Source organism: Triticum dicoccoides, chromosome 2A (genome assembly GCF_002162155.2).
Source record: "Triticum dicoccoides isolate Atlit2015 ecotype Zavitan chromosome 2A, WEW_v2.0, whole genome shotgun sequence".
NCBI lineage: Eukaryota > Viridiplantae > Streptophyta > Magnoliopsida > Poales > Poaceae > Triticum > Triticum dicoccoides.
Window position 1 is genome coordinate 694,730,009 of NC_041382.1, and position 23,445 is coordinate 694,753,453.

General features: G+C 44.5%; 3 protein-coding genes and 1 pseudogene across 4 annotated transcripts; 2 read left to right on the plus strand and 2 right to left on the minus strand.

Moving 5' to 3' along the window:
• The first annotated feature begins 2,254 nt into the window (after positions 1-2,254).
• Positions 2,255-3,017, plus strand: LOC119356335 (annotated as a pseudogene).
• Positions 3,018-5,515: 2,498 nt separating this feature from the next.
• LOC119356336 lies at positions 5,516-7,968 on the minus strand. 2 transcript variants are annotated; one of them, XM_037623281.1, is made up of 4 exons: positions 7,602-7,968; positions 6,870-6,938; positions 6,519-6,748; positions 5,516-5,641 (listed from the first exon to the last, which is right to left on the minus strand). In XM_037623281.1, the coding sequence occupies exons 1-3, from the start codon at positions 7,773-7,775 to the stop codon at positions 6,548-6,550; spliced, it is 444 nt and encodes a 147-aa protein (XP_037479178.1). In that variant the 5' UTR covers positions 7,776-7,968; the 3' UTR covers positions 5,516-5,641; positions 6,519-6,547. The 2 variants fall into 2 exon arrangements, with proteins under 2 accessions (XP_037479178.1, XP_037479177.1); XM_037623280.1 differs by having other exon boundaries at positions 5,516-5,638; positions 6,516-6,748.
• Positions 7,969-14,332: 6,364 nt separating this feature from the next.
• LOC119351930 lies at positions 14,333-16,560 on the plus strand. The gene is made up of 3 exons (XM_037618701.1): positions 14,333-14,474; positions 14,740-14,830; positions 16,142-16,560. The coding sequence occupies exons 1-3, from the start codon at positions 14,405-14,407 to the stop codon at positions 16,278-16,280; spliced, it is 300 nt and encodes a 99-aa protein (XP_037474598.1). The 5' UTR covers positions 14,333-14,404; the 3' UTR covers positions 16,281-16,560.
• A 650-nt stretch (positions 16,561-17,210) lies between these two features.
• LOC119351929 (flavonoid O-methyltransferase-like protein Os11g0303600) lies at positions 17,211-19,052 on the minus strand. Its single transcript, XM_037618700.1, has 2 exons — positions 18,216-19,052; positions 17,211-17,721 (listed from the first exon to the last, which is right to left on the minus strand). Exons 1-2 carry the CDS (start codon positions 19,008-19,010, stop codon positions 17,419-17,421), a joined length of 1,098 nt encoding a protein of 365 aa, XP_037474597.1. The 5' UTR covers positions 19,011-19,052; the 3' UTR covers positions 17,211-17,418.
• Positions 19,053-23,445: the final 4,393 nt, after the last annotated feature.

A 23,445-nucleotide genomic window follows, 5' to 3' on the forward strand; every position in this document is an offset into this window, starting at 1 on the left:
GTTTCTTATGATTCTAAAAAAGCATATATAGGAAACCGGTAGAATTGTGATATAAATTGCTTGGTTACATTGTAGAAAAATATACATTAATTCCTAAAGGACTAGGCTTACGGCATAGTTGTCATAAAAATAGAGTAGAATTTCAGTGAGACTGGTATTTTTTATCTTTCAAATACATGCAGATACCATTAAAAAAATCATATGTAGATCCTCCAAACCAACAATCTCTAGCAGAAAAAACCATACAAAATTCGATGAAATTCTTCTAAACCATTGAGGCCCTTAGAAATATTTTTCTTTATAGTTTGTGATTTTGTATCTATGTATAAATTAGGAGTATTATAAGAGTAATTTACAATCAACCTCTATCTTTTGAAAACACACATGTCTTTAGCATTATCCAATGTACTGACACAACACTTCTCAGGCTTTTAAAGTAGCATTTCAGTTTGTTCAATTGAAGAAGCATCCTACCAGGCTCAAATGCTGGCAGGAAAGGCTCGAGTCATCACTGGCACCTACTGGCTAGGCAACGGAACCAGGTGCACCTGGGGCAGATGCTGGAGGCACTACAGGCCTCGGTGCGTCGACTACCTTCTCCAGCACCCCCTTGATGTGATGACCACTTGATGGTCTTTTTTATGCTTTTCTCCTATGTTTGTTTGGGCTTGCTTGTGTTGTGGCTCCAACAGACTATTTATATCAGTGTGTTGCTACTTAGTGCGTAGACTGGTTGGTTGTTTTATTTATAAAGCAGGGAGGAAGCCTATTTCGGGAGAGAGAAAGGCATGAGTCATGATTTGCATAATCAAATACAACATCTACGCCGCCACAGCTCACTAATTGCTAGGTGGTTTTGGTTTGGAGGTCTAATGATCCTCGGCGAGGTGCATGCTCTGGAGACCCTCTACAATTGCTCCCACCGCATGATCTCCCCTCTCTAAGATGTGCTCCAGTTTATTTACCTTCTCTAGCAGCTGCTCAACTTTCACATTCGCGCAGCTCAGCTACTTATCCGAAGTCTTCAATGCCATGTACAACTAGAGTTTGAGGTACAGAGAGTGGGGAGCAAAAACGTTAGTTGCATATATATAATCAAACACAACATCCACGAGACTACAACTAGAGTTCGGGGTACAAAGTGGGTAGCGGTGGAGATGGACGGCAGCAAAATATCTTATTGGCATAAACAATGGACGCTTTTCATTTAGGCTGGAGTGCCGGTCGATGTCCCGGGCAAATATCCACGCCTTGGAATGTTATCATGCTAAGCGAGACCTGGCTGAGCTCGCCTTCCACCATTGCTACAATCCGTCATGCGCTGCGTGATTTGCTTGTTCGCCTAACAGCATTACTGAATTAAGTCGGCAAAAGGTAGCACAGCCCCCATCAAGCCGGTTTTTCTATGGTATGAAGAAAATACCCCAAGCTACAGTTGGTGCATGCATGCATCCAGCTGCAGTGTGTAATGCTTCAAGCTAGCGAACGTCCTTGTCTAATTAATTGACCAGGAGCAGGTGCTTTTTTTAACATTTCGAAAGAGGAGGACACGAAATGTACACATGCCTTTTAAGGACTTCCAAATTAAAAATCCATAATATTAATATATGACATAGGCCAAGAGGGTGATGTTTCTTTGTAGATCATCCCGTTTCATTAACTATGAATACATCACCCTCTTTTCGAACACAAAATAACTGTGAGCACATGGTACGTACAAGCTAAAACACATACTAGCAAAATCGGCATGCGAGAAGTAATGAAGCCATTCCTATAATTCGGCAGTGGAACATATGCCATGAAGGTTTCACTGCCTATATATCTCAATCAACTGGTCAGTTAAACAATTCGATCTTCAAATGTTATCATGAGCCATCTTTCTTTTACAAAAAACTTATTTGTTTAGAGGCATAAAAAAGAAAATCAAAAAATCAATTTATACCATTGCGAACGACTGACCGTTGCGGCGTACTCCTCATGTTGCATTATGGAGATTTTCGCACCAATCTTTCAAAAGAAATCAGTAATGATTCATTACATATCTCTGTTGCCAACTATGGTAGTCGTTATCATTCATAGTGGGTTCAAGTGCATTTTCCTTTTTTCCCATGATAAGACGGTAGTGCTTCTACATGTGGGCAGCACTTCGCGCGCCTAAGTTCTTGCTTGATGCATAACAGTATAACACACACTTCATGAACATAGTGGCCTGCCACTATAAATAGAACCACATACCAAACATTCATTTCACACATTCCCAAAGTAAAATCTAGGTAAGACCAAAATCTCAGCTAGCCATCCATTAGATACAAAATAATAGTACCAGCAGCCATGGCTAAGTTACACACATTGGTTGCGGCACTGTTGCTTGTCATGGCAGTATCCCTCGCTGCACTAGAGGGTGTTCATGCCGTCTGCGGCATGTCAAATGATGAATTCAAGCTTTGCCAGCCCGCGGCGGCAGTGAATAACCCGACGGACAGTCCATCGGCTGAGTGTTGCGCTGCCCTTGGGAAGGCCAACCTATCATGCATCTGCCGCTACAAGGGCATCGCCGGCATATGGCTGAGAATGTACCAACATTGATGCAAACCGCGCCATGGCGCTACCCGGTAAGTGCGGTCTCACCATGCCAAACAACTGCTCTTGATGATCGGATGTACTACCCATAAGCATCTAGCAGGTGTTAATCGCTCTACATAAGCTTCAACACTGATATGGCTAAATAAGTGGAGGATCACTTGGAAAGGCATTGTGCTACCCGGTCTTATTGTTATAGTATGATTTGGAAGTGTGATTATCACATTAAGCTCTTGGTAAAAAATAATGCATGTTATACCGAAAATGTAAGGATGCATGGCAAAATTGCCTTGCATGTTGTTCCATCAATTTAAGATCATATAATGGTGTTGTTCGTGTCAAATAGTTGTATGTTCTCTAGTGAACAGGTAAATGTTGAACACGGCTTCTTTTCCCGATTGGTCACTCCTAAGTAATTTTATAATCAGCTATCAAGATGACCCGTGCGTTTTTGCAGCTAGTGTATGTATAGAGTTTATGATGATGCATCTATGAACGATTAAAGAAACTGCGATCAATGTTTATCTTTAAAAGCATGTACATCTTATATTGTCCAATGGACTGCCACAACACCTCTCTGCCTACTGGAAAAATCTCGAAAACCTTACTATGTATAAGCAGGCATATAGCAATGCGGTTTGTTTAGAATTTCAAGGTGATCCCTGGAAGCATCCTATCAGGAACTAGTAGATGGAAATGTACTAGTAGAATACTAGAAGGAAAGGTAGGACTCCTGATTTGCATAATCAGACACAATTTCTATAGGTGGTTTCAATTTGTTGGTCTGGTAATCCTCGCCCTTGGTGAGGTGTATGTGTGCTCTGGAGCCACTCTACAATTGCTCCCACCAAACGGAAGGATTTTCTCATATGTGGTCACCAAGGACTACACTATAAACATGAATTGTACGAGTAAAACTAATAATATGGGAGCTACTTCGTCAAGGACACTCACAACAATACAAAAATGCCCATGTGTCCATATGGCAGCATTGAATTGCATGAAAGCATCCATCACATGGATGTTGCACCACACAATGTTCCTATTAAGTGTGAGAAGAGAGATGGAGCAATAACCCTAAGAAATCATCGTGTGTCGACCAATGGGTAGAGCCTAGTTGGTGCTAGGTTCATTTCAGCATGCCGCATATTCAACATACACAAGTTTTTCACTTAGTTACAATTGCTTTTTCACCGTCTTTGAAATCCACATACATCCTGGGACTGGGAACCATCAGGATTTGCATCTGCATGTAGTTCCTTTCTGCACGAAGTAACCTTGCCAAGATAGCCATGTGTAGATGGACTTAACTAGGTACTCCCTCCGTCCAAAAATACTTGCCATCAAAATGGATAAAAAGGGATGTATCTAGAACTAAAATACATCTAGATACATCCCCTTTTATCCATTTTGATGACAAGTATTTCCGGACGGATGGAGTACATATGTAGCGAAGGAGGCCCATGTGCCGCACTGCTTAAAGCTCCTGCATGTTGGAGTGAATGGGACTGTCTGGGCGTGTGTGATGTGATGTGCAGGTTGCCATTATCGTGTTTGAATCACAAGAATGTGGTGCCCCATTTTATGCAAATTTACTAGCAACCTATCATATTTCAAACACTATTGTCACTGCATTCACTGTGAGAATAAAACCGATTGTAGCGGGGGGTTTTTAGGGGGAACTGATTCTAATGTATACGGTATGCCGCCTTTGATTTTCTCACCCTTTTACAAACATCAACCTGGACAAGACTGCAACACCTTTTCATTTTTTGATGCAAGATTAACACTTGAATTCGTACGTTATGCGAAAGAAAACCGACACCACTGAATTCATATTGAGGGTCTCCTTGTTTCTGAGTACTCCAACATCGTATAAGCAAGCAGCATATAACATCTCATTTTGTTCAGAATTTTGAGGTGATCCCTTGAAGCAGCCTACCAAGAAACTAGTAAATGGAAATGTACGAGAGTACTAGAAGGAAAGGTAGGACTCCTGATTAGCATAATCAAACATAGTGTCTATGCTATCATAACTAACCCACTACTTGCTAGGTGGTTTCAATTTGGGGGTTTAGTAATCCTCGCCCTCGGTGAGGTGTGTGTTTGCTCTAGAGCCAATCTTCAATTGCTCCTACCAAACGCAAGGGTTTTCTCAAATGTGGTCACCAAGAACTACACTATGAACATGAACTGATACGGGCAATATTAATAACCGGGGGTCTACTTCGCACAGGACACTCACGACAATACATAAATGCCCATGTGCTCATATGGCATTTTTGAATTGCATGAAAGCATCCATCACATGCAGTGGTGAATCTAGACAGAAACTGAAGGATGGGCTCAAAGCCTGTATCATGCGAATATCTATTAGGTTGGGCTTGCAAGTGGCTGAGTTGGGCTTTGAAACTAGTAGTAAAAAACTTTTTTACAGTGCTGGAGGGGGGGCTCAAGCCTGTTAAAGCCCCCCTAGTAGATTCGCCCCTGATCACATGGATGTTGCACCACACAAGTTCCTATTTAAGTGTGCGGAGAGAGGTGAAGCAATACCCCTAAGAAACCATCGTGCGTTGACCAAGGAGTGGAGCCTAGTCGTTGCTAGGTTCATTTTCAGCATACTGCATATTCATTGTACACAAGTTCTGCACTTAGTTAGAATTGCTTTTTAGCCGTCTTTGAAATCCACATACTTCCTAGGACTGGGAACCATCAGGATTTGCATCTGCACGCACTGGCTTCATGCGCGAGGTAACCTTTGCCAAAGATGGCCAGATGTAGATGGACTCCTTCAGAAATTTGCCATCCTAGTGCATTTTGTTAACTAGGCACGTATCTGGCGAAGAAGGCCTAAGTGCCGCACCGTTTAAAGCTCCTGCTCATGCGCCTTGAGCGAGTCAGACTGTCTGCATGTGCTGAAACGTGCAGGATGCCATTATGTGTCTGAAACTCTGAATCACAAGAGCATGGTGCCCCATTTTATGCAAATTTGCTAGCTACCGTGTTTCGAACACTACTACCACTGCATTCACCGTGAGGATTAAACTGATTCTAGCGTATCCGGCATTCTGCCTTTGATTTTCTCTCAGCCTTTTACAAATGTCAACCTGGACAAGACCGCGGCACTTTTTCATTTTTTAATGCAAAATTGACGCTTCATTTCATATGTTATGCGAAAGAGAACTGACACCACTGAGTTCATATGGAGGGCCTTCTTGTTTCTTACAAGAACGCACACCTTTAGGTAATTTAATTCGCTGGAGAGATAAGCCCGTGGCTCTTTCCATTGTGCAAGCAAGATTGGTTGGATTAGCTCATAATATTCCAAAATATTACGGTACGGATAGATACACATTAATAGATAATAGAAAAAGTTCGGTTTTTTTATATTGAATTTGTTAAAACAGAAAAATATAATATATAGTCAAAAAAGTATTCTAAAAAAAATAGAAATATAAAACCAGTAGAATTGAAATGTAAGTTGATTGGTTGCACTAGAAAAATATGCATTTCTGAAGGACTAGGTGCATTGCATAGGGAAGAATTTCCGTGAGATTAGTAAATTTTTTTCTTAATTACTCACAGTGGAGTAGATATAAACTAGACCATAAAAATTCATATATAGTTCTCAATCCTACAAACCAACAAGCTCTAGCAGAAAAAAATCCTACGAAATAGAATCTCTCAAAATATCTATGAAAATCTTCTAAATCATTGAGGCTTAAATTCCTACAAATATTTTTCTGTCCATCTTTAGAAAACATGCACGTCTTTGGTATTATCCGGCGGACTGCCACAACACTTCTCAGGCTTCTAGAGAAATGGACCCTGGAAGCATAAAGCATTTCAGTTCGTTCAGTTCAGGAAGCAAAGGTACTAGTAAATGGATTTGTGCTAGAATGCTGGCAAGAAAGGCATGACTCCTGATTTGGATAATCAAACATAACATCTACGCCACCACAGCTCACTACTTGCTAGGTGGGTGCGATTTGGAGGTCTGATGATCCTCGGTGAGCTGCATGCTCTGAAGAACCTCTATGATTGATCCCACTGCACGATCTCCCCTCTCTAAGACATGCTCCAGTTTCTCCACCTTCTCTAGCAGCTGCTCAGCTTTCACATTCGCGCAGCTCAGCAGCTTATCGGAAGTCTTCAACGCCCTGCACAACTAGAGTTTGAGGTACAGAGATTCGGGAGCAAAATGTTAGTTTGCATCCAGCAACGAATTGTACTAGTAAATAATCACAGGTTACGTCCACAGTAAACAAAAAGGAAGGGAAGAAACACACCTTCAGCATCAGGGAAGGCCACGAAGGGTCATTCTCCTGTAGCGACTTCATCAAATTGTCATAGTCTTCCTGATTGATGATGAATGCACAAATGAATTAAATTTTTTAATTCATCCCTGAAGCTCATAACTAAGAGTAGCGCACCACTTTAAATTGATGAAGAACCAGCCTTTTCTGGCATCTTGGTGGACTCTGTCATTATTATTAAACACTGAATTCGAAGATGAAGCAAACAACAAACATGAGGTAGAACATCAGAAACTTAGCAATCTGTTAAGCTGGGCAGGATGCGTGAACTAACCCACCACAAGATACTACCTCCGTTCACGAATATAAGATGTTCTAACTTATTTGTGAATCGGATGTATATAGACACATTTCAGCGTTTTGTTAACTCATTTCAGTCCATATGTAGCCCATATCGAGATATCCAAAACATCTTATATTTGTGAACGGAGGGAGTATGAATTATGAACTTAAGTTAGATGAGACCGTCTTAATTAACCCCAATATCCAACATTGCACACTTTTTGTGTACACTATCATGAATCTATGGGCAGCAAGATCCTTCACGTAGAACACAATTGAGTAGTTCATGGCAATTCAGGTTAACAGAACAGCTGATGGACGCATGGCTCGGACAACAAACTCGAAGGAGCAAGAAACGATATGACGGGAGAATCAATTTGATGCTGAAAAAATCAGGAACAAGGGGAAGAAGGGAGCCCTCACCGCGAAGAGCCGCTGGAGCTCGGAGGGGTCGGCCTCCTCCACCTGATGCGCTGCCAAGGGGGAAGAGGGAACAGAGGCGTCGCCTCCGCCGTCGAGGTGGTCGTCGCCTCCTTCGACGGCGAGGTCGCTCAAGAGATCGCTGACAGTGAGCAGTGGACCTCCGACTCCCCGCATCTCTGTGCTCAAGGTCGCTGGACCGAGAGGAGTCTTACGGTGGTGGGACCGGGGGAGGCCAGGCGGCGTCGCTGGATCCGAGGGGGGAGGGTGGCTGCGCTGGATCCGGTCGGGAGGACCGTCGCCGGCGGAGAGGAGGGGAAAAATCGATGGGCACGACTCGCAACACGCTGAGAACGCCCTGTCGCCTTTGCGGCCCATGCGGCTGGTAAACGACGTGGGCTGAGTTGCCACCAACGGAGAGCTTGTGGGCCCCTAATCTCCTTTTGTCGCTTATTACTGGGCCGGGTTAGGTCATATTTTGATTCCCACGAAGCTTTCTTCGAAATCACTAATCGAGGAGTACTCGTTACAAAGATCACTCCCACCTTCTCAGATTGCAACAAGTGGCGAGCTGCATATGCGCCTGGCAACTTGGAAGTTTTCTTTTTTTTCATACATCTGTTTATTTAAAAGGTTTTATCTCTTAAACCATGCGTCCAAATCTCGAACCGTTTTCACCGTTGGATTCCTCGCGTCGAGATCTTAAAAACTAGATCCTATTGATTAACTTTTTTTCACAAAAAAACAGACAAAAAAATCGAACCGGGAGCACGGGGTTTTTCTCCCTCCGAAAAAAGCACGCCCACGTCTCTCACGAAATCACAACCGTGCCTCTCGTGAAAACTAAACCGCGCCTCTTGCGGAAGGATAAAAAACAGAAAACATGTTTTTTTGTTTTCGAGAGACACGGCCGTGCCTCTCATGAAAGCACAACCATATCTCTCGCGGAAGCAAAATCGTACCTATCATGAAAGCAAAAAAACAGAAAACGTGTTTTTTTCGTTTTCGAGAGGCACGGCCTTGACTCTCGCGAAAGCACAACCGTGCCCTCGCCGAAATAAAACCGTGCTTCTCGCGGAAAAAAACATAAAACATATTTTTTTTCTGTTTTTAAGAGGCACGGCCGCGCCTCTTGCGGAAGGCAAAAAAACAGAAAACGCATTCTTTTTCGTTTTCAAGAGACACGGCCGTGAATCTGACAAAAGCAAAACCGTGACTCTTGTAACAAAAAAACATGTTTTTTCATGCAAAAAATTTAAATTTATTTTGATCCAAAAGTTAAGGAAGACAGGTGAAAAACCGAAACGTCAAAAAATGCAAAAAAAGCTGTTTTAAAAACCGAAAACAGGTGTGGAAAAAAAAACAGAGCGGCTGAGAGCGCACCAAGAAGCGTTCGTCAACAGCAGTGCGTCCACAGAATTTCCTATTTGCCGCACGTTGCGGCAAATTGTCGCTGCAACGCATAGGCAGAGCTCGACATCGAGCGATTAGGGCTGGCTCATTTCGTGAGTGCACACAAACCTTTCCATTTCTGATTTTTGGCATGTTTCCACGGGCTTCCACCTAGTTTATTTCGGTTTTGGGACCTTCTAGAAGATCCACAACCGTGTTTTCTTTCTTTTCCTATTTTATTTTCGTTTTTTTCTGGTTTCTTTTTATGTTTTTTCAGATTCCATTTTTATATTCTTTCCTATTTTATTTTCTTTCATTTCGTTTTCTTGTTCAAAAAATGTTTGAAAATTCAAAACATGTTGACTTTCCAAAATTAGTTAGCTTTTTCATAAAATGTTCAGTTTTCTAAAATTCAGAAATTCATCAAGGTTCAGAAAGTTCAAATTTTGTTTGCGTCTTTCAGAAATGTTCTTATTTTATAAAATCGTGTTTTTAAGAAAATGATCAAAATTCAAAAAAGGGTGTGTTTTCAAATTTTGTTCATAAATTAAAAAAATGTTTGCACTTTTAAAAATTGTTCATGCACTATCTGCTTTTAAAATTCAACGTTATTTTGTTTAAAAATGTTCAGAAATTCCAAAAGCATTCCTGCTTCCAAATATCTATCAAAATACGAAAAAGGTTGTGTTTTCAAATTTTCTCATAAATACTAAAAATGATCGGAATGTTTCTGTTCAAAAATTTCAGAACTTGTCAAAAAATGTTCCCGTTTTAGAAAATTGTTCAAAACATTTTAAAAAAATGTTCACGTTTTCATTTTTGTGTGTTTCAAAATATGTTCCTTTTTCAGAAAGTGTTCAAAATTTTCAAAAAATTGTTCGTATTTTCAAATTTTGGTCGGGAATTTAGAAAATGTTCGCATTTGCACAATTTTCATTTGGAATTTCGAAAAATGGTCCTCTCTTCAGAAAAGGCGTTCATGATTTTGAAAAATGTTTCAGTTTTGTAAAACAATTAGCAAATTTGAACAGTGTTTGTGTTTCACAAAACACTCGGTTTTTTAAAAAATGTTTTAAAAATTCCGAAAATAATTCGAATCTGCACTGCCTATTGGTTCTTAAAGTTTGACGCTCCTGGTTAATTTGAAAATCTCGCTAGCTCAGCTGGTTGCGGCTCGCGGTCGGGAGCATGAGATAGCGGGATCGATTTCCGAGCGATGCCAAATTTTTTGGACTACAGAGGTTCGCTGGCGTCATGGGCCAGCCCAGTTGGAGACCGTCTGTGCGAAACTACGTCTCTTTGCCGCAAAGAGTGGCATATATGAGGTCCGTGCGTCCACCCACCTTCCTGTCGCGCTAAGCGTCCCACGTGGTGCCGCGCATCACACTCAGCCCACGTGAAGCAACCAACATCCCATTTCTTCAGAACATGTTCTGTGACCCAATCCTCCCCCCTCGCGTCTCTGTCTTCTAGCTCTCCCTCCAGGAGAAGCTCACAATGGCTGCTCAAGGGAGCCAAGTCCATGGCCAGCAACCAGTGACAAAGCCAGGAATTAAGGATTAGGGGGGCCAAATGACTCAAAATTCTGATAACAAGGGCCAAACAATACTAATACATGTATTTTTGTATAAACTACACACTGTTCATCTACTAATTAGCAGCAAATCAATGATCTTAGGGGAGGGGGCAGGGCCCCTGCTGGTCCCTCCTGTCTCCGCCACTGCCAGCAAGTGCCCAACATGGTTGTGAAAAGGAGGCAAGGGGATGACGGGAGGAGCCAAGTCCATGGCCGCCAGATGCCCAGAACATGGTTGCGCGAAGGGAGACAAGGGGGACGTCCGTGTTGCGCTCCAGATCCGGCGGTGCGCCACAACCGCGACTTTTTGATGCTGCTCGTGGAAGGGCCAGAACCGGTGGCTGGCCCTGAGCCGTAGTTGAGGCTCTTTGTCGCAATGGTGATGTGACGTTGGCGAGTTGAAGATGCACAAATTTTTCCTGCAACATGACCTTTGTTGTAAAAAATTCCGTGCAACATGACCTTTTTGTTGCAAAGGTGCTTCAACTAGATCTCAGTTGTAAAGGTTTCCACAACAAGAAGTTCATTCCAAAGGTGGTGGGCGCCGCTTGATAGTTTCAGATCTGACGGCTCGCGACAGCTGGCGGACGCGTAGCACGCCCCAAGTTCGGCCTTACCCCTCATGAAGCTTTGTCCAGATTGTCCAGAAAAAAAAAGAATGAAGCTTTGTCGATGGTTTGGACCCAAGCCGACACCATCATCGGGCGCGTTGGTCAAGCCAGCTAGAAAAGCGCAACTCAATTTTTTTTGAGCATCAGTACAGACACAAGCGCTCATATACACGCGCATACACTCAACCCTATGAACGCACACACGCACACCCTACCCCTATGAGCACCTCCGAGAGACTGAGCCAACATATCATTTTGAGATTTACGAAGTCACCGTAGGCGCCTCGTCGTCGACGGGAACGTCTTCTTCTACTGAAAGTGTATCGCCGAAAATCCTGAAATAAATTCAGGAATAATGCGAGCACCAGAATTTGAACCCTGGTGGGTTGGGGAGGGTCCACCTAACCAACTCAACCATAGGTTGATTCGCAGCGCAACTCAAATTCGCTAGGTACAAAGAACGGCAGGAATCAAGCAAGGAGGGAGTTCGTGCGGTGGTGCCTCCTCCACGGAAAGATTCGTTGGGCCAGATGGACGTCGTGTTCGTTGGGTCCTGACCGTGGTTTGCGTTTGACCTCGCGGCCGCCGTCCAAACGTGCCGTTTTTGCCGAGGATTTAGTTTATTTGCAGTTTACACTTGACACCCCGAGGTTGCCGATCTCTATGCCATTTCCCTTCCAAGGGCGCCAGGTGCTAAAATACGATTTGATGTTCGTTTCCACTTTCTCCATCCCATTCCTCACTGGCGACCAGCTCAGCTGCCCTACCTCAAAACCAAAGCGACTTTTTTTGGCTTGAGAATAATCGGAGCATGAACCGTTGGATACACTTGACCGACGGTGGGGAGGTGGCACCCGTGGGATCACATAGGACTGTAGTACGTTGCATCGAAAATAATCCAGAAAAACATGCCATGCCTCTAGAAAATCCAAGACGCTCCAAGCGATTGGAGCCTTCGACGACTAGAAATACGATGGCCGCAATGTGCAACAATGCCTCTAACTAAGGATGGCCACAATGCGCAACAATACCACTACCTGAGGACCCGCTCCAGATCTCCATCCTACTTCTGTGATCCTAATCTCGCATTAGTGCCTAGAGGACATGTAAGAAACAATGAGCACGGTGTTGAAATATATTGCTCAGCCTTCTCTATTAGTTATGAGTTCTGGTGAATCGTTGGGTGTATGGTGTGTGAATTTAATATATCATCAGAACCAAATGTCTCGAGTTTAAGATCCAGTAAAAAAGAAACACTATTAAATAAAAGTGAAGCAACCTATATCGAACCCACTCCTAAGAACCAGAGCAGACTAGATACAAGTATGAGTGTTGAAATATCTTATTCACCCTTATTCATTATTTTTTTACTTTTTGATAAATTGTTTGGTGCGTGAAGTAAATACAAAATGAGGGCTGATGGCCCCATGAGGCAGAAGGGCAAAAGGACATTGACCGGAGAAGGAGATAAAGAAACATGCTTAGTCCAACAGTAAATAGAACAAAGAAATCCGATAAAAAAAACAAGCTTTAGTGTTAGATACATCCGCATCTACACAATTAATCTGGAACGGAGGGAATTTTTTTATAACAAAGTTAAATAAATATTGAGTATATAATGAAAAATATACAAATTGGTCAGTTTTAAATAAAATAGAAAGTGGCATTGTCAGCCAATACATTTTATATGTAGCAAATATATAACTTTTGAAGTATTATCGAATTATTAATCATCAATCTATGAAAACATAAGAGCATATCTACAGCCGGGGGGCCCAAACCCTTCTAAAACGTTCGGGTGGCCCGCTCGGTCACTGGCCGGTCACGATTTTTTGACCCAGATGGACGCCTCAAACAGGCCTTAGACAACCGGGCTGACCGACACCCCTCATATCCCTTCAAATACTGGGCAGATATAGGGACGTCCCAGCACGCCCGCCACGTCGAACCCGACCAATGCTGGGCCGACCCACATATATTCGGCCCCATCCACTCACCAGACCAAACCCCTAACCACTTCACTCCACTCCCCTTCGCCATCCGAGCTCACCTTCGGCCTTCTTCGGTACGGCAGGCAGCGGATCTGACTCCGACCAGCCCGGATTCGTCGACTGAGGCGTCATCCAGTGCGGCTTGGAGGAGGCAATGGCAGTCCGGATTGCACTTCGCCGCTCCCGGGAGGACAACGTCCCGCTGATGGACGAATCGGTCCGCCGCGACTCCATAGTGTCGGCTCAACGGGCGCTCGTGTCCTTTCGCAGTCCCGGCAGCCAGAACCACTCTCCTTCCCCATCACCGGCCGCGCAGACTATGAGTCCCACCGGGAACGGGCGGCCCACCGTGAGAAGGAGAGGGGGCCGCTGAGGCCCGTATCACAGCGAAGAATGGTGGCGGCAGAAGCGGCTGATGCGGCGGTGCGGGTGTCCGCAGAGGAGGAAGCCATCCGCGCCCATATTGTGAAGAAACGGCAGCGAAGGAACACGCACGCCCGCACCCGAGAGCATAATCGGGCGGTCCGTGACATGGGCGGACTGCCACCGAAGGAGGAAAAGGCGGACAGTGACAATGACGAGCAGATCCGGCTCGATCCATACTGCGTCTTCGACCGTTACTTCCGCGAGAAGGACGGCAAGGTCACCGGGAAGGGCAAAGGCAGCCATGGATGAACTCCACCATAGCCAAACGTGCCAAATTTGGTAGTTTGATGTCATGTAGTTAGTAGTGATGGGGTAGCCGAACGATGTGTGTGCATCGACATAGTTGCATGAGTTTATATGGATTTCTGATATGATAATTGAGGTGTCCGGATGTGATTGCATTATTTGAGGGGTGCCTGGTCAGTGCCTGCGGATACACCCGTACGTGTCCGTTTGACATTTGAGGGGCTGGATTTGCCCATCATGCTCTAATTACACCGGAACCAATTTAGACGCGGAGAAGCAGACACATTTTGAGAGAGAAAACGTACACCACCCTTTCTTCCGTTGCAAGAAAACGAGCCCGACATGTCACATGTCACATGTCACATGTGAAACGGATCCAAACCATGTGCGGGTACTAAACGAATTCCAGATTTCTCCGGGGGCCAAACCAGCAAACAGGCCCACCTATATAAAGCAGAGGCCGACGAACCTCCCAGATTAAATCGAGAAAACAGAGAGGGAGAGAGAAAGCGAGCGCCTAATAAACTTCGAACGCGAACAGCGGAAACAGAGGCGGCGAAGCAAATGGCGGAGGCCCCGAGCAAGATCGAATCCATGCGGAAGTGGGTGGTCGATCACAAGCTCCGAGCCGTAGGTAATCCCCTCCAAATTTCTCCGTGGGGATCTGGTTTTCTTGGTCCGGATCTACATATTTCGAGTTTGTTTCCTTGTATGCCGATGTTTCGATCGTCGGCCGAATCCCGGCGGCGATTATTCCGAGTTTCACCGCATCTGATTTGATCTCGCGATTATGCTTCAATGTATTCATTCGGTGGCTCTAGCGGGGGACTCCTTTTGCCCCCAAATTCAGGCCTATGTATTTTCTAATCTATGACATCCTTCTTTTCCGGCGAGGGCAGGTTGCCTGTGGCTTAGCGGGATCTCCAGCTCCATCGCGTACAACTGGTCGCGGCCCAACATGAAGACTAGCGTCAAGCTCATCCACGCAAGGTTTGCCCATCTGTCATTTATTTACGTTTCACCCCATTCTTTTTATGCTTCTTTTGATTTGAGATTGGTAGTTTCAGTCTCATTTGTGGGAGAATTACCGGCTATCTTGATTTTCATCTTGACCAATTTGCCTTTGTTACTAATTTGGTGCATGGTTGTGCTTGTACGACGCAAACTGTATACTTAAGTTAGGTGGCCTCTTATTTCTAATTTTGCTAAGGCTAAAAGAGGATCATGTTGTTGCTTGTTTTTGCAAGTTTTTAGGTTTCAAATATATCTCTGTCATTTGTGCATCAGTATGTGGGTGGTAGTATCACAACCAATTTCATCTGAAGAAATGGTGTTTGTTTCAAAATTCGACCATTCTTTCCCCATGTGATTCCCCCTGTTGCTGCCAAGTATTTTGTGTTCTAGTTGTAGCCCCATCTTGCCGCATGCCTTTGGTTGCAGCCTAATCTCCCTTGGCAGTGTATTGGTAATTGATACGTGATCACATATGTATGGGCTTCGCGTTGTATACGAGTTTTTTTTTTGGCTGACAGCGAGCTCTGCTTCGACATGTCCTACACTGCCACTATTGCAGAGTAGGCAACATTATATAGAACATATTGAAATACAGGTCGCTGTCAGCCACCAATCGAGCCTTCGCTTCTGGATCAGCCTAACATTGTAAACATTTTCTTGTAAACCTCTCATGTTAGGATGACCATAAGCAAAGGCTCAATTGGTGGCTGACATCCAGCTCTGTTTCAACGTGTCCTATACTGTCACAATTGCAGAGTAGGCAACATTATAGAACATATCAAGATATGGATCGTGTCAGCTACTAATTGAGCCTTTGCTTCTGGACCAGCCTAACATTGTAAACATTTTTTCATAAACCCTCATGTTAGGGTGACCATAAGGGAAGACTCAATTGGTGGCTGACAGCGAGCTCTGTTTCGATATGTCCTATACTGTCACTACTGCAGAGTAGGCAACATTATAGAACATATTGAAATACAGGTTGCTGTCAGCCACCAATTGAGCCTTTGCTTCTGGATCAGCCTAATATCTTGAGTATTGCAGTGACTTTCCCTAGGACTCATGCTTAGTCGATGATGTTTGTCTGCCAGTTGCAATTAGGTTTGACTAGAGTTTGAAACCCTAGACAGTATTTTTACCTTGCAACTATATAGACGCTGGTTGTGTTTAAAACTCTACATGGGTTTGGCTAGATTCCAGAGGACTGTATCTATGAATCTGATTTGCACAATGCCATAATTCAAGAAGTTGCAATCATATCATCTAAAACTCTGTTTGACCTTGCAGGTTGCACGCGCAAGCTCTAACGATCGCTGCCTTAGGTAGTTGTGCATTAGTAGAGTACTATGACCAGAACTACGGCTCTTCAGGACCAAAGGTGGACAAATATACAAGGCATTACATGTCACACTCGCATAAAGATTAATTATCTGCATGGTCGGTGCTGGATCCTGGATTAGTTTTAGGTTCTTTCCTGGGCTCCATCAAAGGGGTCTCCCAGGATTGTTCCTTTAAGTCTTCTTTATTGCGAAACGAAATGATACTTGCCAGGTCCTGTCCTGAGCAATGAGGGTGTTATACACAATTGCATATATGATCTGCATAACGTGAATGTAAGATTCATTCTGTAACATTATGTTGTATCTTTATATGATGTTGCACTGGACATAACAACAGTGTTCCGATGTTGCACTGGATTACCTGAGATCCTGTCATGTGGTACCTCATGTTCATGGCTCACACATGATGTGCCTCTTTCTTTCTCTGCGAAATTGCTAATGAGCAATGAAAGGCAGTTTTGTGTCTAATGGTTGGACCAAATTTATACGAAAGAGTACCAACACCAAATAAGCACCCACTAATTTTGTGTCCCAAAATTTGACAACAAAGAAAAATAACTAGAAAGCGATATTAAAAAGATCACAACCTTCTCAAAGTTTCGAACACTGGAGGCATCCAGAACTTAATGTGGCTGCATCAATCAACTGAAAACCGGCCTGGAGTACACATTCATACCAGGAGTTGCTCGTGATGCACATTGAACAATCCAACAGAGAGATAAAAACAGAGTTGTTGGCTATGTATCCACCTGGAGTGACCATACACGGCCAGAAACAAAGGTCCATGAGAGAGACTCAGAGGCTCAAGTGACCAAGAAGATGAAGACCATGAGGGCGAAGAGGAACATAATAAGAGTGTGCATGAAAATAATGGATATGATGATGAAGAAAGTGTAATGGTGACTAAAACGAACTATTATATGCATTTTTAACTTCAAAAACATCTCTAGTCTTATGGTCCTACCTTTCAGGGTCCTAAACATGATATTGTTGTTGAAATATATTTGTCCGTTCTTTTGAATGAAGTACATAACTATTACATATCGCTGTCGAATTCGGACTTTTGAATGAAGTACATAATAAATTTAATAATTATTACATATCGCTGTCGCATTTGAATCTTTTGAATGAAATACACAAATTTAATAATTATTACGTATCACCTTGGAAGCGGAAAGTATATATAAATGGAAAGTATATATAAAATGGATAGTGCAATATGAGCTATGGGTAGAGTTGGATGATGGATCGCATCCCTAGGACGGGCTGTATTTTGTAATGACTAAACCCTGCTTCCATGAATATCTTTTGCCAGCTGAGTTCCTCACGTTCTTTGCTCATGAATAGCATCATCATTTGCATATCCATCAAGACTTGAGCTTGAAGTACTTGCTGTGAGTGTGAAGGAGATCCAACAACAGCATCGATGATTATCACCTTCCCTGCTTTCGCTCCTTGGGCAATGGCCTCTCTGCATTTTGTCAGGATCTTCACGCAATCCTCGTCGCTCCAGTTGTGTAGCACACACTGCCAATCGAGCAAGTCAAAAATATCAGTAATAAATCAGGCAATACATTTATACGTTAATATTTATTTTTTTCTTTTTGTCGGATGCATCCGTTTATTCTCGTTAGGCGCTCACTTGTTTTGTGGGGCTGGTTGTAATAGGAAGTACTATCATATACTAGTATCATGCATATGATATTAGTGTACGATACTATCTTCCGAATGCATAGTATCATATATTAGTATCATGTAATATTATATTTCATTGCCATGCATGACACATAGTAATATAGCATTTATTATGATACGGTATCATGATATGATATGATACTCAACCCTCTATTTCTTCATTTAATTATATGATATCTTATCAAAATTGGCTAGTTGGCATGCATGATATTAGCTATGATACTATTATTACGACCAACATGAGGAATCGGTATAAATGTGAACGGGAAGTTGCTAGAATGTGCCTTTCTTACTACTGTAAATAAATTTTTAAAAATAAATTATACCTTAAGCAGAACTGCATCAGCTGGTGGAACGTATTCCATCATGTCGCCGGCAGCAAACTCAACCGACTCATGTGTCGAGACGACGCCTTGTACAACATGCGGGAGGTCCAGCACCGAACACTTGACATGCGGGAAGGCCTTGGCGATGGCCGTCGCCATGGTGCCGTTCCCGCCGCCGACGCCGACCAGCGACGTCACGCCCGTGAACACCTCGCCGCACTCGCGGACGACGAGCTCCGCCATGTGTCGGCTGTCGGACCCCATCGCCTCGTTCACCAGCGCGTTGAACTCCGTGTCATAGCCGGCCGCGCCGTAGGGGCTCTCGCCGTGCGCCATGGCGAACGCCGGCTGATCACCCTGGCCGTCCCTCTGGAACCACTGGTGCAGCCGGAGGGAGGCCTCCAGGAACAGCGGCGAGGTGCCCATGAGCACGCACGGCGACAGGCACGCGCCGCTGCCGCTGACAAGAAGGCGAGACACCGGGTTGAGGCCGTACCGGACGCTGCCCTCGCCGCCGCTGGCGGTAGGAACGTCCACATCCACAGCCACGGCCGTGAAGATTCCTTCCACGGCTAGCATCTTCATGAGCCGGGACAGGTACGGTCGTTTGCTGCAAGGGAGGGCGAGGGTGGAGGACAGGTCGGGCAAGGAGGCCGCGCCGCCGCAGCGGTGGAGAGCGTCGGGGATTCCGAGCTTTACCGCGCTGTGCAACGCCATGGACTTGAGGTAGCCTAAGGAGTGGCGCACGAGCTCTGCCTCAGCTTGCAGAAGCTCCGCGCTTGAGGTGGTGGCCATTTTGGCCCTGCTTTCTTCTCCTATTATGATCTTTACTAAGAGTTTGAGTAATACTGGTGTGGTCTGAGAATCAAATCTCAGCTAGGGATGATTTATAGGTCCGATACCAGCAACGGTGCACGTGTTACGAGGAGAGGGTCTGGTACCATGCCATGTTTAATGTCTTCAAATCAAAATAAAACAGGGTATCCACTCATAAGAGCATCTCCAACGCCGACCTCAAACCGTCCAGACCCATTTTGCCATCAAACACGATACTCCGCAAACCGGAGACAATTTGTGAGGAGAGAGGGGCTTTGCCGCAGTCCGGACCGCCGCCACGTAGGACTCCAACACCTCAGGCCAACTCAAATCCCCTCTCGATCCACTTTTCTTCCAATCCACCTCTGCTTTCCTCTTGCTTTGCATATGCACCTTCCTCGTCTGATGTCGCCGCGGCTGTACATCTCCGGCCGCCGTCCAGGTATCATAGGACGTCCACAACCCCACCAATGCGCATGCCCTCCTTGGACTACGCCACCGTCCACCCAGGATCCCTCCGCCCCTCTGCCGACGATGTCCATGGCGGATACCACGCCCGACAGGTGTTCGGTCAAATTTCATTGAGCTTTTTTGTCGAACTTCTTGTTGTTTTCTAGAGTAAAGCACGATGACGAGGTACTCGGTGACCGACGATGAGTTGTCACGTGATGCGTGGTCGGCCGTATCTGCGGACTTCGTAGGAAGGAACTCTAGGGGCTCGATCTTTTGGCAGCAGGTGCATGCTTTCAGGATCCTGAAAATTGTAGCCGGGATCCAAAGGGTCAATAGCTAGGACAAACAAGTTCCTCGAGCACCAATGTAGCATTGATATTGTTTGTTGAAATATATTGTCCGTTTTTTTGAATGAGGTACACAAGTTTATTAATTAATACATGTCCCTCCCGAATTCAGACTTTTGAATGAAGTACCAAATTTAATAATTATTACATATCCCTGGCGAATTTGGATCCTTTGAATGAAATGCATAAATTTAATGACTATTACGTATCCCCGTGGTAGCGGAAAGTATAAAATGGATAGCGCAATATGAGGAAAAAGGACTATCCATGGATAGGTGGAAAAGCCGCAAGCTGGAACTTTGGCAAAAAAAACCCGGGGGCTCCCGCGATCGCTATGGCGATCTGGCGACCACGGAGACAGTGCGTGAGGGATCCCTGGCAGGTGAGTTCCTTCCTACTATTGATGCGGGAGTTTCGATCCGGTCAAGTAAGACAAAGATACCAAAGGATCTGGTGTTGGGCGCTTCTTTGGAAGCCGTTGATTCAGACTCTGCGGACTGCCATATGGAGCCGGTGCCTTTGGCAGGATATCCAATTTTCTTAGGAAATAGGGAGAGGAATCAGGGGGGAGCGATTGTAGCTTCGGATTTGATCGGGGGAGATGTTGATTTTAATTGTAATGGCAAAAAAAGAGGGAGTTCCATTGGAATTGTTAGGAAACGGACTAATCAAGGGCATTTAATTTTTGTTAATTGTATCAATTATGGATTGGAGGATTTGAGGGTGGGGGACAAGAGGTGCTATATCTATGGCAACAGGGGACACCCATGTTCCTCGCATACGTAGTTTCTCGAATCAGTCTTCTCTGCATACAGTTTCCTCGCACTTGAGCTCGGGTTCAGTGGTGAACACCATGGCTGATGGGGGTGAGATGAAAGAGAGGTCAGTGGAGGCGGTGATGGAGGGTATGGTGAGCGCGGGAGGGGTGCTTGCCGCGGTAGAGGAGCTGTGATCTCAACCGGCAATGATCGGGGCTGGGGTCTCCCTGATCCAGCCTTCTCCGGATCGGCTAGGGAAGATGGTGTCGAGGCGCTCCCATGGCAACAGCACGCCTCTCGTCATCGACATGGAGGCGGCTCGCAAGGCCGTCAGCGGTTTTCTGGTGGTCAGGCGCCTCCTCTCCCCCTTCAAGGTTAATCCAAAGGGTCATTGTCGACGACCTTCGGAACACGACTTGGAAGAACCAAGGGGTCATCATCATCCAAGAGGTGGCCAGCGACGATGGGAGGTTCATTCTCAACTTAGCCGCTGAGAGTGACTGCCGGTTTGTGCTTAAAGCGCAGCCATGGCACTTCAAGCGGGACGGCCTCATCTTCGCCGAGTTCGACGGCAAGGGCGACCCGACGGAGGATGACCTTGGCGTCATGACCATGTGGTTCCAGGTACGCGACCTCCCGTTCGAGCTCAAGACGGAGAATGTAGGGTGGTCTCCTGAGGATCAACTGGGAGAGGTGCTGGAGGTATCGCATCGTAACCATATTATTGTTGAAAAACATTTGCGTGTGCGGGTGAAGATTTTATTGCATGAACCTCTGAAGAGCTCTGTAGTGATTACCCCTTTAGGCAGCTCGAAGATTCTTAAATTTGATGTAAAGTATGAGAAGCAACCTTTGTACTATGAGTGTTGTGGGATAGTAGGTCATACTTCTGAGAGATTTTGTAAAATCCCAAGTGAGGAGAGAGTAGTTTGCTTCTCAAAAAACCTTAGTGTTGAGCCTTACTGGAAGAGCCAAGTGGTGTCTACTACATAACCTTCTTCTTGTAGACGTTATTGTGCCTCCAAATGCAGAGGTTTGTAGGACAGTAGCAAATTTCTCTCAAGTGAATGACCTAAGGTTTTTCAATCCGTGGGAGGTGTAGGATGAAGATGGTCTCTCTTAAACAACTCTGCAACCAAATAACAAAGAGTCTCTTGTGTCCCCAACACACCCAATACAATGGTAAATTGTATAGGTGCACTAGTTCGGCGAAGAGATGGTGATACAAGTGCAATATGCATGGTAGATATAGGTTTTTGTAATTTGAAAATATAAAAATAGCAAGGTAACTAATCTATACCAATATAAAAAGACCCAAAGGGGCAGATCCGACGTATCTCGACCATCGAACTAAGTTAATCCAACGACCTTGACTGCTCCAATGGTGAGCGTTAAACGTGTTTAACGTGCAATTAATATCATACCAAATATCACACTAATCACAAGATTAACACACAACTAGCATACCTTATATCCGCGTGGAATTAATATATTGCCTAAATATTAACGTGCATTGCCCATGCGCATTTACTAGTGATAAAAGTGAGCGAAAACGGTATTGTAATGCGTTGAAACAAAGCCTAGGGTTCATACTTTCACTAGTGCAAGTTCTCTCAACATAATTGGATCATATAACAATCCCTCAACATGCAACAAAGAGTCACTTCAAAGTCACTAATAGCATAGAACAAACGAAGAGATTATTGTAGGGTACGAAACCACCTCAAAGTTATCCTTTCTGATCGATCTATTTCAAGAGTCTGTAGTAAAATAACACGAAGCTATTCTTTCCATTCAATCTATCCTAGAGTTCATACTAGAATAACATCTTAAGACACAAATCAACGAAAACCCTAATGTCACCTAGATACTCCAATGTCACCTCAAGTATCCGTGGGTATGATTATACGATATGAATCACACAATCTTAGATTCATCTATTCAACCAACACAAAGAACTTCAAAGAGTGCCCCAAAGCTTGTACCGAAGAGTCAAGACGAAAACGTGTGCCAACCCCTATGCATAAGTTCACGAGGTCACCGAACTCGCAAGTTGATCACCAAAACATACATCAAGTGGATCATGTGATATCCAATTGTCACCACAGATAAGCACATGCAAGACATACATCAAGTGTTCTCAAATCCTTAAAGACTCAATCCGATAAGATAACTTCAAAGGGAAAACTCAATTCATCACAAGAGAGTAGAGGGGGAGAAACATCATAAGATTCAACTATAATAACAAAGCTCGTGATGCATCAAGATCGTGTCGAATCAAGAACACAAGAGAGAGAGAGAGAGAGAGATCAAACACATAGCTACTGGTACATACCCTCAGCCCCGAGGGTGAACTACTCTCTCCTCGTCATGGAGAGCGTTGGGATGATGAAGATGGCCACCAGAGAGGGATTCCCCCCTTCGGCAGGGTGCCGGAATGGGTCTAGATTGGTTTTCGATGGCTACAGAGGCTTGCGACGGCGGAACTCCCGATTTAGGTTTCTTTCTAGAAGTTTGGGGTTAAATAAGAGGTGTTGGAGTCAGGAAAAAATCAGGGGGGTCCTCGAGTTGGCCACGAGGTAGGGGGTGCGCCCAGTGGGGTTGGGCGCGCCCCCACCCTCGTGGTGGCCTCGGGACTCTTTTGGCCCATCGCCGATACTCCGTGGGCTTCTTCTGGTCCAAAAATGATCTCCGTGAAATTTCAGGTCAATTGGACTCCGTTTGATTTTTCTTTTCTGCGATACTCAAAAATAAGGAAAAAACAGAAACTGGCACTAGGCTCTCGGTTAATAGGTTAGTCCCAAAAATCATATAAAATAGCATATAAATGCATATAAAACATCCAAGGTTGATAAT

Excerpts from the sequence above, each read along its gene's own strand:
- LOC119351930 (XM_037618701.1), top strand. The coding sequence starts at position 14,405 with ATGGCGGAGGCCCCGAGCAAGATCGAATCCATGCGGAAGTGGGTGGTC. Across the intron at positions 14,475-14,739 it reads TCACAAGCTCCGAGCCGTAG|GTTGCCTGTGGCTTAGCGGG; the intron begins GTAATCCCCTCC and ends CGGCGAGGGCAG. Across the intron at positions 14,831-16,141 it reads GTCAAGCTCATCCACGCAAG|GTTGCACGCGCAAGCTCTAA; the intron begins GTTTGCCCATCT and ends TTGACCTTGCAG.
- LOC119351929 (XM_037618700.1), bottom strand. The coding sequence starts at position 19,010 with ATGGCCACCACCTCAAGCGCGGAGCTTCTGCAAGCTGAGGCAGAGCTC. Across the intron at positions 17,722-18,215 it reads CTGATGCAGTTCTGCTTAAG|TGTGTGCTACACAACTGGAG; the intron begins GTATAATTTATT and ends CTCGATTGGCAG.
- LOC119356336 (XM_037623281.1), bottom strand. The coding sequence starts at position 7,775 with ATGCGGGGAGTCGGAGGTCCACTGCTCACTGTCAGCGATCTCTTGAGC. Across the intron at positions 6,939-7,601 it reads AGCTCCAGCGGCTCTTCGCG|GAAGACTATGACAATTTGAT; the intron begins GTGAGGGCTCCC and ends ATCATCAATCAG. Across the intron at positions 6,749-6,869 it reads GGCCTTCCCTGATGCTGAAG|TTGTGCAGGGCGTTGAAGAC; the intron begins GTGTGTTTCTTC and ends CTCAAACTCTAG.